The sequence below is a fragment of the Propithecus coquereli genome, unplaced genomic scaffold (genome assembly GCF_000956105.1).
Source record: "Propithecus coquereli isolate 6110/MARCELLA unplaced genomic scaffold, Pcoq_1.0 Scaffold98, whole genome shotgun sequence".
NCBI lineage: Eukaryota > Metazoa > Chordata > Mammalia > Primates > Indriidae > Propithecus > Propithecus coquereli.
The window spans coordinates 6,779,378-6,794,231 of NW_012156173.1; the positions used below are offsets into that span (position 1 = coordinate 6,779,378).

General features: G+C 42.0%; 1 protein-coding gene across 2 annotated transcripts in view; it reads right to left on the bottom strand.

Annotated features, from left to right (window-relative positions):
• Positions 1–14,348, bottom strand: part of IL20RA (interleukin 20 receptor, alpha) — a 32,322-nt gene extending 17,974 nt beyond the window's left edge. Inside the window, exon 1 of one of the 2 annotated variants that reach the window (XM_012665189.1) lies at positions 14,106–14,348. In XM_012665189.1, coding sequence (XP_012520643.1) covers positions 14,106–14,208 — 103 coding nt within the window. In that variant the 5' untranslated portion in view covers positions 14,209–14,348. Of the gene's footprint in view, positions 1–14,101 lie in introns of both variants that reach the window. The other variant, XM_012665190.1, reaches the window with a different exon arrangement.
• Positions 14,349–14,854: the final 506 nt, after the last annotated feature.

Below are 14,854 nucleotides of genomic sequence, written 5' to 3' on the forward strand. Positions count from 1 at the left end.
TTTTTTTTTTTTTTTTTACCAGAACAAATTAAGCCATGTTAGTCATCCTTCTTGGTATCAGGCACAGTACATCTTGTCTTTCTGCTCACAGAAATGTTATTTCCAGACATGGATATTTAGCAATTGCTCTGGATTGGTAGTAATTTATCTGTATCAGTTATAATTTTTGTTAATTATGGAATTTTAATGATTTGTTTTTGATCAATAGAAATAGATGGCTCTTATTACAGTAAGGTCTGATCTTTCTGCAAAGAAGAGTCTAAAGAATTCTGTCACATGGACGGCGTACTTCCTCGGATTGGTTCTGGCTTCAGTAGGATGTGAGAGTTCTTTAGGTACAGCTAAAAATAATGTCGAAAGTGGGATCCATTCATGACAGGCAAAGAAGCTCTGTTTTAATAGTAGATACAGTATGTACATAAAACTCAACTTGCACAAGATTTAAAAAACAATAAATATTGTGAAAACCTTTGTATGCTACAGTATGTAGCTGATGTGAGGCAAATTGGCTAGCATATAATAAAAATAGCTGTTAACACTCATTGACTCCTTACCACGCAGCCAGCATGGTTCCAAGTGCTTTACACAACCAACTCATTCAATTTTCACAACAGCCCTATGGTAGGTCCTATTGTTATCATCTCCATTATACAGATGAGGAAACTGAAGCACAGAGAAGTTAAGTAAGTTGTATAAGTTCACAGAGCTCGTAAGTAGAGGAGCTGAGTTTAGAACCCACACTCTTAACCTCCTCATCATTTGCCACCCTTGTACACTAAGTTGAATTTAAACAAAGACAAGATAAGGCTGATGGGAAAACATGTATTATTCCAAGATATTAATATATAAAATAATTTAAGTATTAAAAAATATTAGATACTGATCCAGTCAGTAATTTTTTTTAATCCCACCACATCCTGTAGTAGGAAGCCCTTTCCTTTTCTTGTCAGAATATTTCCTTTTCTTTCCTCCCATGTCCAATCCTGGAGAATGCAAGTGGAAACTGCACTCCTCCTGCAATACATTTCCCAGGCAATATGGCGACTACAGGCCAGGCGTGGTGGCTCACGCCTGTAATCCTAGCACTCTGGGAGGCCGAGGTGAGAGGATTACTTGAGATCAGGAGTTCAAGACCAGCCTGAGCAAGAGCGAGACCCTGTCTCTACTAAAAATATAAAAAATTAGCCGGGCGTGATGCGCCTGTAGTCCCAGCTACTTGGGAGGCTGAGGCAGGAGGATCGCTTGAGCCTGGGAGTTTGAGGTTGCTGTGAGCTAGACTGATGCCATGGCACTCTAGCCCAGGACAACACAGTGAGATTCTGTCTCAAATAGATAAATAAAAAATATGGTGACTACAAAGAAGATTGTGTTTGACTCTACTCTGGTTTCTTTTCAGTGGTCGTTCCTATTCACTTGAAACCATATTAAAATCTGTGGATATGGAAAGAGATATATCTGCCTTGACCTTGGGCTTTAGCTCTGTATCTCTCATATAAAACACACTACAGTCAATCCCATCAGTATTGATAAGAAACATCACTTCAAGAGTCATTTATTCATTTAACTAATATTTATTGGCTGCTGTTATGGGTTGAATTATGTCCCTTCCCCTACAGAAAAAGATATATTGAAGTCCTAACCCCCGACTGCCTCAGACTGTGAACTTATTTGGAAATAGGGTTGTTGCAGATATGATTAGTTAAGATGAGGTTACACTGGAGGAGGGCAGGCTCCTAATCCAATGTGACTGGAATCCTCATAAGAAGACGGCCATGTGAAGACACAGAGAGTGCCACGTGAAGATGACAGATTAGAGCAACCCATCTACAAGCCCGGGTCCACCAGAACCTGGAAGAAGCTAGGAAGGCGCCTCCTCTTGAGTTTTCAGAGGGAATGTGGCACTGCCAACATCTTGATTTCGACTTCTAGCTTCCAAAACTGTGAGAGAATAAGTTGTGTTACAGCAGCCCTAGGAGATGAATGCAGGTGCCTACTCTGTGGATATCTAACAGTGACTACACAGGTATGTTCCTGCCCTTAGAGAGCTCCCAGGCCAGTGGGAAGAGGAACACCATTAAAAAGTAAAAATAAATAAATACGTACTTACCAATTTGGTGATCAGGCTAAGAAAGGAAATAAGGCTGGAGTGGTAGGTTGCAGAACCTACTGAGACAGGGGCTGGGCAGTCAGCTACGGGGTGGGAGGGCAGTGTTTCAGGCAGAGAACCCGAGAGGGGAAAGAGCCCATCCAAAAAGACAATGTCCTTGGAACTGTCAAAAGGTCAGTGAGGCTGGAAAACTGAAGAAGAGGACAGTGGCCAAGATGAAATGAAAGGAGTGCAAAGGAGCTAGAGCCTCCAGTCTCTGTAAGACCGGGGGAGGAGTCCGGATTATATCTGAAATTCGGTGGGAAAGTACTGAAGCTGTTTAGCAGGGGAAAATATGAACCTATTTATATTTCCAATGGATCACCTCACTGCTGAGGGGAGAGAAGATTGGATGGGGGCAAGAGTAGGAGAGACCAGTAAGACCATAACCACAGAGCCCCAGTGTGGGAGCCGAGCTTGCACCAAGATGCAGGCTGTGGAGGAGGAGATGGCGCAGCTTGGAGCTTTGGCTTCAAAGGGGAAGTGGGACCTCCTGATGAAGCAGAACTGTACGAATCCCATCGGGAAGAGGGGGGCTGTGCTGTGAACACCAAATCAACAGATAGGATCAAGCAAGGCATACTCGCCATTTTATCTGTTTTGATGATACAAAGGAATGATTTAAAAAATAGAATTAGCACTTTTTGTTTTGTTTTCTTATTTTTTCCCCAGCTTGCTGATAAGCACTTTTTTTTGAAAGGAAAAGAGATAACACATTTAAAAAAGAAAAATAGTTTGATAACTAGAACAGGTATTCTCTTGTGTTTTTAAAAACTCTTTGCAAAGGTTTTAGGCACTGAGCTTGTTTCAAATTTGGAAAATAAAAAAGACACTCCAGAATAAACATTCCAATTAAAATAAGTCATTTTTCTAACCTGCTAGTGCTGATAAGACCATCTAATCAACACCAAGGTGAAAATATGTCACACCCACATTGATATCAGGAATCATGTGTCCATTAATGGGCAACAAAAGCATTTTTGTTCACACAGATTGACGGCCCAGAAGCACAGCTCTGGTTCTCTGAGAGTCCACAGATTTCACATCCCAAGTTAAAGAGCCGTTGGACTGGTGCACACAGTTTTACGTTTGGGGAGTGCTGGACCCTCCCAACTTTGGCTTGGCACACAGACTCTCATGACGTGGTCTGGCCTCTCCTTTTGCAATTCTGCCAAATGCGCCACGTTCCCCAGCCACATCAAATCACTTTCAATACCTGAACTTAATCTGCTGTTTTATGCCTTTACAATTTTGGTCCCCTCTGCCTACACTATCTCCTGGAACTAAAAGACCCCTTGTTCCTCCATGTGTGCATCATTTAACGACTATTGGCTTGTGCTATTTTAATGACATGATTATGCTGTGATGTCATGTAGGTTATGAATGGTTTTCAATAAAGTGAGCATTCCTGACTACAGACATCTGGGTAGGAGACTGGTCTTTCTGGAAGACTGAGGGAAGGGGCAGGACCCTGGGCTCCCTTTGGGCTTTCCTGACTAGAGTCTGGCCTTTGGACAATGAAGGATACTTGAGGGTGCCCCTTGAGCTGCAAGTATGAGAGACAGCCTCTGCCTTAACAAAGCTGGGAAGGGTCTCAATGTAATAATTGGTTACCTATGTCCTGTAAGCCACATGGTTCAGATTTGTGTCTCCTCTGTGTGTTTTTCTCTTTTTTATACCTTGGTGCTATAAACTGAATGTTTGTGTCTCCCCCTACCCCAATTCATATGTTAAGTCCTAAAGCCCAATGTAATGATATTTGGGAGGTTATTAGGTCATAAGAACAGAGCCCTTGTGAATGAGATTAGTGCTCTTATATGAGAGACCCCAGGGAGATCCCTCACCTGTTCCACCAAGTGAGGACACAGTGAGAAGATGACTGTCTATGAACCAGGAAGTGGGCAGTCACTAGACACCAAATCTGCCTTGATCATGGACTTCCCGGCCTCCAGAACAGAAAAACAAATTTCTGTCATTTATAAGGCACCCAATCTATAGTATTCTGTTCTAGCAGCTGGAAGGAACTAAGACACTTGGCCTTTGGCAAAGTCTTCCAGCCCAGCTTTATCTCTGTAACAACACCAAAAGGAAAGAGCTCCGTGTCTACTCTTGGGTCCTTCCAGTAGGAAGAGAATGGATAAATAATATTTAAAATGGACAAATTTATGATAACTTCATTAGTGGAGTTTTATAAAATATGGCAGCTACATTGGTTCTAAGAGTTACCTTGAATACAGGTTACTAGGTATAACAAAATGGTATGTGACATTTTCCTAATGGCTTGAAAGCTAATACTAAGGTTGTTGTTTAAGTATGTTGCAGTTTTAATCATACGTCTGATAGTAAAAGTTATTTGCATTTCGTTATACTGCAGGAAAAGCCGATGCATAGATTAATGCCTGACAAACAAAAGTGAAAAGTGGTGAGGTTCTCAGGGTGAACTCACCAAGAGTGAAGGTGATCAGCCTCTGTGGTTGACCCAACCTCTCTTTTTTGTGGCTGAGGCATTTCGAGTTTCTTGTTACGGACAGTATATTCACCAACTGGTGTGGAAAACCACCAGACTGCAAGACACTGAACAGCCAAGTGTGTTCACTTCTGAGGACTTCCCGTTTGGAGCCTTTCAAATGTCTGAAGCTCATGACTAACTAGGGAGGCCTTCGCATTGAGGAAGCCCTGCCCAAACTTGCTCAGAGAAGGTCCCCAGATGCTCTAGCCCATGTTATCCTTCTAAAGCTGAAGCACTGAAGGAATCACGAGGCTCTGAGCTGTCTGACATGGTGGTTGGGCACCATGTCTTATGAGGTCTTTGTATCCCCAGCGCCTGGCAAATAAAATGCTTTTGAGCTGAACTGACCAAGACCTGTGGGGCTGGCACAAATCAAGGTGATTAGGTGACAGGACAGAACCAGCTTCGCCAGAGCATCTGAATTGGGGTGGAACAGCTCCAACCACCAAATCTTTATAGCTTGAAACCACCTTAGTGAGCTTACTTTACCCACAGGATATCAGCACAGCCAAAAGATACTCAAAAGCCACTTTTTAACGGAGGAATAGTAACCCCATGGCAAGTGGTTACTATATATTGCAGATGTATTTTTAAGTAGGAAAATACCTTACTAAGCTTGTAAGAGAAAAAAAATCCCACCCTGAGTGAGTTTTCTATTGTGGGAGTGAGGTTAAAAAGAGTTGAAGTACAGAAAGCATCAGAGGGTGATTAACCAAATTCAGGAAGCAAAAGTCATAAATAACTATCTAACCACCAAGGAGGAGCACAACAGGTATGACCGCCTTCAAATAGATTATCTTAAGTATTGTTCTAATTTCATCACGCTGAAAGGAAAGACATGTTTTCTTTTGTCTCAAGTTATAAGCCGTCTCTCTTGAAAAATATTCATTGTTCTCTCTTCCTCATCCTCCTAATTATGTATCAAGTATCCATGAAAAGTAATTCTTCTAAACAGCACTTAAAATATGATTCAGCAACTACTTAGCTGAGAAAAAAGATACACAACTGTCTTCTATAAAGACATGGTTTGACGCTAACATTAGTTTCTTTGAACTTGATTTTCTTCTTCCCTAACCATCATCCCACTATTATTTCTCTGATTACTCGCTGCTGTACTTGCGCATACTCAGATTTGTCTGTAATAATAAATACTGCCCCCTCATACAGGTGCTGCCCACTCCCCTATCCCATTGATTTCTAATAATTGTTTATGTGAGCAGGTCAGGGAGAGGTTCTAGAACATGCATTCTAGAGCCACACTGGAGCTTACTCCCTGCTCTATGTCTTACCAGCTGTGTGCCCTTAAGTAAGTTCCTTAATTTCTGTGCCTCAGTTTCCTCATTTGGAAAATGGAGAAATACTATCTGCCTCTTACGCTTTTTGGGATGATTAAATAAGATTCTTTATATAGAGCTCCTGGAACAGTGCCTGGCACAAAGAGCTCAATAATTGTTAGCTCCGTAGCCCAGGCAACACAGCAAGTCAAAGGCTCTTGTATTAGTGGCTGCCATAACAAAGTACCACAAACTACGTGGCTTAAAACGACATATTTATTCTCTCACAGTTCTGGAGGCTAGATGTTTGAAATCAAGGTGTCAGCAGGATCATGCTCCTTCAGCAGGTTCTAGGAAACAATTCTTCCTGGCCTATTTTAGCTTCTGGTTGCCTCGGGTGTTCCCTGGCTTGTGGCAGCATCATTCCAGTCTCTGCCGACCTCCGTCTTCACAAGGCCTTCCAGAGTACTCTCCTCCTCTTATAAGGGAACCAGTCCACCCTAATCCTGGATTATTTCATCACAAGATCCTTAATAAACTACATCTACAAAAACCCTATTTCCAAGTAAGGCTACATTCTGAGGCTGTAGGTGGAGATGAGATTCTGAGGGACACTGTTCAATCCACGGTGGCACTGGAACATCCCCACTTCTCAACATGGAGACGGGACCAACAGAGGCACTCCCTTTGCTCTTGTGCATGAAAGTTAACAGAACCCTGAAAGGACTGGGTTGACTCAGAAAGTGGGAAAAAGCACCTATGTTAGAAACCACAGCTGGAATGTGTGTGCCTTTTGACAAGTGTGGGTGATTTAGTCCTGCCAAGAGCCACACATCACAGTGACTTGTTGAGGCTGCCAGTGATCTTTCAGTGTCCCATAGCCACAAAGCTTCTGACTCCTGCCACCTGATAACTATTAATACCACTCACAGGAACATCATCTCAGAAAATTCATGGGATGTTGCTACGTTGGTTTTTTGTTTTATTCATTTTTAGTTTTATAAAAAAGAAATATATGCAAAAGGAATACTAACTACCTGGTAATTTATAGATAGAATATGCTAACAGCAGGATTTAGCTTTATTTTCTTGCTAATATTTAAATTAAAAAGACCTGAATTTATATTGAATTACAAACACATAATATCGATGGCAACCTACCTATGACTATGTATTGAATTCATGTTGTTTTTCCTAAAAGTATTTAAAGTATTCACAGTAAGACATTTACTTGGATATCAAATTTCTGATTCACCTTTTCTCTCCATGTAGGAAGAATGTGACGCGATATAAACATATATATACATACATATATATGTATGTGCATACATGTATATTAATTAACCAACAACTTGTATAAGTCTCGGTTTAAAGAACCTTCCTATAGGAAGCCCTGCCTGACACCATGATCAGATGTTTTGGTCTGTGCTTCTGAAGAAACTTGTTTTCCTCAATTCTGGCATTTACACTTTAATATAATCACTTAATTGTCTGTACCTCTCTCTGGAGACCAAATGACAAAAGGGACCTTGTTTTCTTATTCACCTTGAAGCCTAGAACAGTTCCTAATATAATAAAAGAATGACATTGAATGAATGAGTGAATAAAAAGAACTCACAGAAAGACTATTTACAACCCACACTGTGTCAGGATATATTTAAACTTTTTGAAAACTCAAAATGGATGCATGGGGATTAAGGTTTTGTTAACTGTTTTGTTAACTCCAATCACCTCAAATACCTCATGCCCCTAAGTTATAGGCTGCATGTGATATTCTATTTTGCACTTAAAATCTATGAGCTAATATTTAAAATAACGAGTTGAGTATTTAGTAGACGTTTTGCAACATATATATTTTAATCTGAAATGAAGGGGGTCACTAGGTTGGAATAATATGGATAGTTATACCTTACATACGAAAATGGTCCCTGTTGGAGCAAGGCATAGGATTTTGCAGGGAGAGTGCTCCTTAGAGCAGCCAGGACGGGAGACAAAGGTGTGAGAAGAGTGAGCCCCTTTGAAGAAGTTTAATTGTCACTATTCTTTATTAAGCACATATTGACAGCTCTCCCTTATGCTCCTTTATGGAAAGCACAAGAGAAGCCCTCATCTCTGGCTTCAACATTCTCAGTAATGCCTATCAGGTCTGACGTTTCTGCAAAAGCTTCCCGTGGCGGTGGCCACAGATTACTAAACACGTTCAAGAGGAGGAACCACTGCATGCGGCTAAAAAGACAGCTTTGTTCCACTGTAGCAGCCAAGCCCACGGGCCCTGCTCACTACTCTTATCAGTCTCAAAGGATGTGGTAGGTGTTATAAGTTGAATCGTGTTGCCCAAAAGAAATATGTTGACATACAAACTAACCCCTAATGCCTCAGAATATGACTTTAGTTGGAAATACAGTCTTTACAGAAGTAAGCAAGTTAAAATGAGGCCATTAGTGTGGGCTGAAATGCAATATGACTGATGTCCCTATAAAAAGGGGAAATTTGGACACAAAGACAGACATGAACAGAGTCTTCTGGAAGACAATGTGAAGAGAAACAGAAAGAATGCTGTGAAGATGAGGGCAGAGATCAGGGTGATGTGTCTACAAGCCAAGGGATGCCAAAGATTGTCAGCAATCACTTGCAGTGAGGAGAGAGGCATGGAAGATTCTCCCTCCAGCCTTCAGAAGGAAGCAACTCTGCCAACACCTTGCTTTCAGACTTCCAGTCTCCAGAACCGTGAGACAATAAAGTTATGTTATTTTAACTTAACTTTGTTAAGGCAGCCTTAAGAGACTAGTACAGTAGGTATCTGTTGCTTGCTTGTATCTTTCCTTAAAAATGAGCACAATGTGTACTGAAGAGAAAAATGAATGCTCTAAGGGCTGCCGAGTCACCTGCACGTGAAGATGAATGGATTGATTTAGGGAAAAAAAATACCTGCAAAATTGGGAAGGAGGAAATTTAAATGGGAGAAATAATGTAAACAAACGCAGGAGTATGCAGCTACCAAAATATCCCAGGTCACCAAAATACAAATGTAGCTGTATAGAATGGAACTTTGGATTATGCAGCCAAAAGAAAGCTGGATGAAAAGTATACATATTGAAATCAAGAAGTCCAAGGAAAACTTCCCGAAAAGTCTGTACAGTACACAGTATGCCCATTCTATGTGTTCCAGGTAGAGATGGTATTTGATTAGATAGTGGATAAAATGTCTAATTGAAGTAGCCATTTTGTTGGTTCAAAATGCAACGAAGTGATCCCACCCTTCAAGAACAGAACTCATTTTGTATAATCAATAAAAATTGTCTTTCCAGAAAAGAGTAGCTTTAGTTGCATTAAAGAGCACCATCACAGACATCAGAAGTTCTAGATAAAACATTGCGCCATACTTTCCTTCTCTATACTCTGAAAAGCAAACAGAAAGAAAATCACCTCCACAAAGTGAAATTGCATCAATATGAAATTCTGAGTTTGAATGAGGGGTGGAGGTCTGTGTCTCATAGCAGACAACAAAGATGAGAAAGAGGGTGCCTTCCAAGCATCAGAAACCTGTGTTCATCAAGAACCCGATGTTGAATGGAACCGTTTGAGGACAAACCTTCCAGGTTTGGTGTTTAGAATGCAGTAGAGCAGCCATCTCGTCACGATCTGCAGGGAGTCAGCCCGAGAGGTTACAGACAAACCAGAAAGAGCAGTGGTGGAGAGGAAGGAAGACACAAAGGAAATGTGACCGCTGCCTTTGATGATCCGAACAGCTTGTTCTGTGTGGCTTCATCAGCTTCGAATGAGGACTAACAATGGATGAAAATTAAAGGGAATGAGTCTCAGCTCATTTTACCAAAGAACTTTTGAATAGTTGGAAGTTTGCAATGATAGGGCAAACTGCCTTTCTGGGTGCAGGATAGTGAGTGCCCTGTGGTGAGGTGTTCGCACAGCAGATAATTACACGGGTAATTACTTGTAATATGAACAAGGTTGTGAGGATGAGGAGGGAGCACTGTTGCTCTGAGTACATCATATTGTGAAACTCTGACTTTAGAACTACAGTCATGTTTCACCTATCCTCTAAACATCCCAAACTGCACAAAGAGGTAAAACCAACCAGCATGTGGCAGAACCCAAACCGACATATAAGCAGTAACAATTGGATCTTACTTATTACAAATGGATAATATAACCACACTAAAAGGGGTAAGGAAAAAAAACTAACCTAGGTAACTTTGGCCAACAGTATCTTGATGGGATATTATAAAGCTAAAGACCAAAAGACTATAGATAAAGGTTGTAATCTAGTTAGTAAGTGTGCTTCTCACAGGAGCATGAGTTAGCAATTCTGGAACTACTTTATACTAGAATTGAACAAATAACTATATCTATTGTAGATAATGATGTCTGGGTTTTTCCCTGTTGGAGAGAGAAGCTACAAATAAAGAGGAAGGCTAGAATGAACCTTGGTTGTTGGATCGAAATCAGAAGTATCAGTATGAACTTATGGTCTTTAATATAGATAGACAGATAGAGAAATGCAGATGTGTGTGTATAATTGGGTTAGCATGCATATACATATTTCCCAGCTGTGTTTACTGAGAGCACCTAGAAACAACATCCCAGTAGCAATGAGCATGCCTAGCACCTAGATCTTGGTTTCTAAACACCATTCTCCAATAAAAGGAATCAGAGCTCCTTGAGGAAATAGTTAATTCCAGACCTGGGGTAGGGAAAATACAAGATGAGTCTGGAATATTCTATGGTAATAGAAAGTAATAAAGTGCTCAAAAAGGATGGAGCTTCTTAAAAGGACACAGAAGGCAAACTGAAGAAATTCTTAGTAGCCAAAGCTGGAACAATGTGAGCAACAAAACTAACAGGGATAGCACTGGATTATAACTGAAAGAATAAAATCAATATGAGTCAATATTGATATATTTAAACCACTGAATAAATAAATGAGGGAAAAGAGACAGCTCTTCCCTGCAATAGAATTACAATTAATCAATGTGGAAGGAAAGAGTGAAATAAAAAACTCACTGTTAGGTATAATAATTGTTACAGTCAAAATCCACTAATGGATACTAAAATTAGTGGGTGTTAAATTTGTGGATAAACAGGATAATTCCATAATGTCAAAATATCTCTCCACAAGATATTTATTAATCACAAAGTGAAAAATAGTAGCTGCATAATCAGAAACCCTGAAAATACCACCTTAACCAAGTGATCAATGTTAACATCATCAGTAAGAAATATTGATGTTATAAATCCTTTGAAACGATGCACTGAGAAAGACAACATAATTTATGTGGCATTTTTGCCAAAAATGAAATTTCATTCTAATGATGAGGAAACTTCAAATGACCCCAAACCGACGGATAGTCTAAAAAAGAGGTGACCAGAACTCTTCGAAAGCGTCAAGGTCATGAAAGCAAAGAAAGGCTAAGGAATTGTCACCAATTGGAGGAGACTAAAGGGATGTGACAATGAAATGTAATGTGAGATCCTGGGTTGGATCCTGGAACAGAAAAAGGGCATTAGTGGGAAAATGGTGAAATTCCAGCACGGTCCATAGTTTAGTGAATAGTATTATACCAGTGTCAATTTGCTGGTTCTGAACACTGTACGAGGTCATGCAAGATGTTCAAATTGGGGGAAACTAGGCCAGTGGTTTTTGGGAACTCTGTGCTATTTCTGTAACTTTTCTGAAGTCTCAAGTTAGTTCAAAATAAAGAGTTAAACAAAGAAAATAATTATTAAAGTTTAATTAATTTGCAGGAATCATTTATGCACATGTGTGTGAAGTACATCCTGGAACAACTACTCAGCGAAATAAAATACCCAATGTTGCTGTGTTCCTATCAAAGAAGAGAAGTTTCAAAAAATACCCTCACTGCATTCATTTTAAATGTATATTAGTTCTAATAAGTGTAGTTCTTGCAGCAATATTTAGACTGCACTCTAAAGTTCCAAAACCAAAGTTAAGTTCATTGTTTGTAGACATAATAAACTACATTTTTCTCCTCTTTTGGGATTTAGGGAAGATCTCCCTAAATCCCAATGCACCCAAGGAGGTGCACTGGCGGTGAGATGGTAGGTCTGAGCGGGAGCTAGCTGAGGAGAGAGTGCGGAGGGGACATTCTAGGAGGGGGAGTGCAAGTATGAATCCCTGAGACAGGAAACGGCTTGGCTTGTACTAGGAACTGGAAAAAGGCCAGGATAGGAGGAATTAAGTGATGTGAGGTAAGGCTGGAGAGACAGGCAGGAGTTCGCCACGCAGGACCTTGTAGGAGAACTTAGAATGATTCTACGAACAGTGGACGCCTCTGAAGGGCTTTGAGCAGAGTAGACACATGACCCAGGAAGTCACCATCTCCTACTCTTTCTTATTGACTTTAAATGCCAGTTTATATAATGCTGGCCACAGTTCTTTACCTTCACCGAGGAATAAGATATGGAAATGGCCAATAGGGCAGAGGCATAAGGTATACTTCCTGGTGAAATTCTGTCCCTGGAGAGCTTAGAGAATGAACGACAGTGTGTCCACACCTGCCTTGTGGCAGCTGCACGGACATTCTGATTTGCATTAAACGTTTACTTGAAATGAAGTATGAGGATTTTCCTAAATGTTGATACCACATCAAGTTGTTTTTCTCTCTCTTTGGATGTTGTGGTATTATATAGCCTGATGCAACACTGAGTTGTGAGACTCTGAATTTTTAAAAAGTTCAAAAACTTAAAGCATTCGTGTGCCCAAGAGTGGCAAAGTCACAGAACTCTTAGAAAGCCCGCGTTGTTCAGCAGACACTGTAGATGATCCGTCAGTTAGGAGCTGGTAGTCTCCAGGTAACTACATACAACTTCTAAGGTGTTTTCCCAGCAGTCCTTAGGGTGCCTGGAGACCCAGGAGAGGACAGGAATGCCCTAAGAAGAGCTAAGAAAGGGTCTCTTGGGTCAGAAAAGTTTCTTCCTTTCTTTTATTTTTTTTGGCAAATTTTGTTTTGAAGTAAAGAATATTACTACCTTCTAATGTCAGCCCCCCAATCCAATTGAGAAGCAAGTTTTATTTCTCTGATTAAAAATGAAAACAAGAAAATTCATATCTGTTAGTAGATGGTTTGATTTTGCACAAGTCAGGAGCAGTCTCTTCCTGTTCAGTTTACCCCGGAATATTAAAAAGACAAAAAAACTATAATTTCTGATAAATTTAGGATTTAGAAGAGAAGCTTTTTTGTGTGTACAGTATCTATTGTTCAAAAATCTCTTCAAGGTCTGTATGCACAGTTTTCTTATCTTTGTAACCATACTGGACCATACTGGACTTAAATAACTTTTTCTTTGACTGCTAAGGACTCTGCACCTTCATGGACAGCTTTCTTCTTCCATTCACTCTTGTTGCACAGTTAAAAGATACAGAAGCCTAAACCAAGTCTGTCCAAAGTGCAGTATCCCAAGAAACGTTGCTATTGTTTTTAATTTTAAGAAAAAGGATCCAGATATCTCGCTTTACAAAACAAAACTAACAAAAAACATCTTTTTCTCATTCACCAGAAATGCAGAAGAAAAAAAAATCAATCAATGAATCATTCTGGTTTCCTGGATTCCAATTGTAAGAGAGTTTAAACTTTAAAAATACAAAACAAAAAAGTCCTTCAGTTACCTTATGTCATAAATCAGTTAAAACTTTTGTGACTTCTAAAAAATCAAAGAGCACTATCTGTCCATGATTATAACTGTGAAGGAAAGAATGACGTGCCCAGGAAAGGGGGAGCTTCCTTGAGAAGCGCTGCCTCTTCCCAGACCCCCTTCCTTCGGAGCAGACCCTCTCCGGGGGTTGACGGTCACCAACCGCCAGTTACAGCTGTGGCTACCACTCGGAGCGACCACCGCCCACCTTCCTCGGCCCACCTCCAATCTTCGCAATGGGAACAGTGAAAGGCGGAGTCGCGCAAACTTGACCCCGCGCCGGGACAAGTCTCTCCCCGGGGCTCCCGCCGGCTTCTCCGGGGAGAGTTCTCTTTTCTTTGTGAAGGGCAGGGCGAACCCGTTCCAGGGCGCCCTGCCCTTCACAAAGAAAAGAGAACTCTCCCCGGGGCTCCCGCCGCAGACCCCGAGCCTCGCCCTCCGCGCCCCGGAAAGTGAAACGCGGCTGGCGGGTCGGCAAAGCGCACCAGGTGGTGTCACTCACCTACCTGCTCGTCCCCACGGCGCCGCCACCAGCAGCAGCAGCAGCGGCGGCAGCAGCAGCAACGACAGGGCCGGGCGGCCTGGCGCCGGGAGACCGGGGACCCGCATGGGTGGCGGGGCTGGGTCACATTTCAGGGGACAGCCGTCTCCGTGCGACGCCCGCTCTGGCCACGCGCGGCGGCGACGCGGCCTCCCCTGGGCGCCCTGGGCTCTGCGCGGCGCTCCCGGAGGCCCAGCGCCCAGAGAGGCGGCGCCGCCGACCCCCGCCCGCGCCCCCGCCCCGGGAGCAGCGCGCGAGGGAGCTGCGGACGCCCCGGCCTCCGGAGCTGGGTGCCAGCGCCAGTCCACGTTCTCGCGGATTTATAGTACCCGGCCACTCGGGGTTTCAGTTCTGAGAGTCTGTGAGCTTCCACCTCCCGACCAACCAGGTCACTAGGCAGGTGACACCTCCCTCTACTAATGAGAGAGTGAGGTGAGCCGATTGCAGAGCGGTGCTGGTATTCAGGCCGAGGTGATGGTCACTTGAAATGTCAGAGTTCAGTACTGGGAGAATGAAATGGATAGTTATTTCTGAACATACTCATAGGCGCTCTGCCGTACGTTGTGCAGTCATGTGTCGCTTAACGAAGATGGAAATTCTGAGAAATGCATCGTTAGCCGATTTCATCATTGTGCAAATAACACAGAGTGTACTTACACAACCTAGGTGGTACAGCCTACTAATGCCTCTGTTGCTCCTGGGTACAAACCTCTA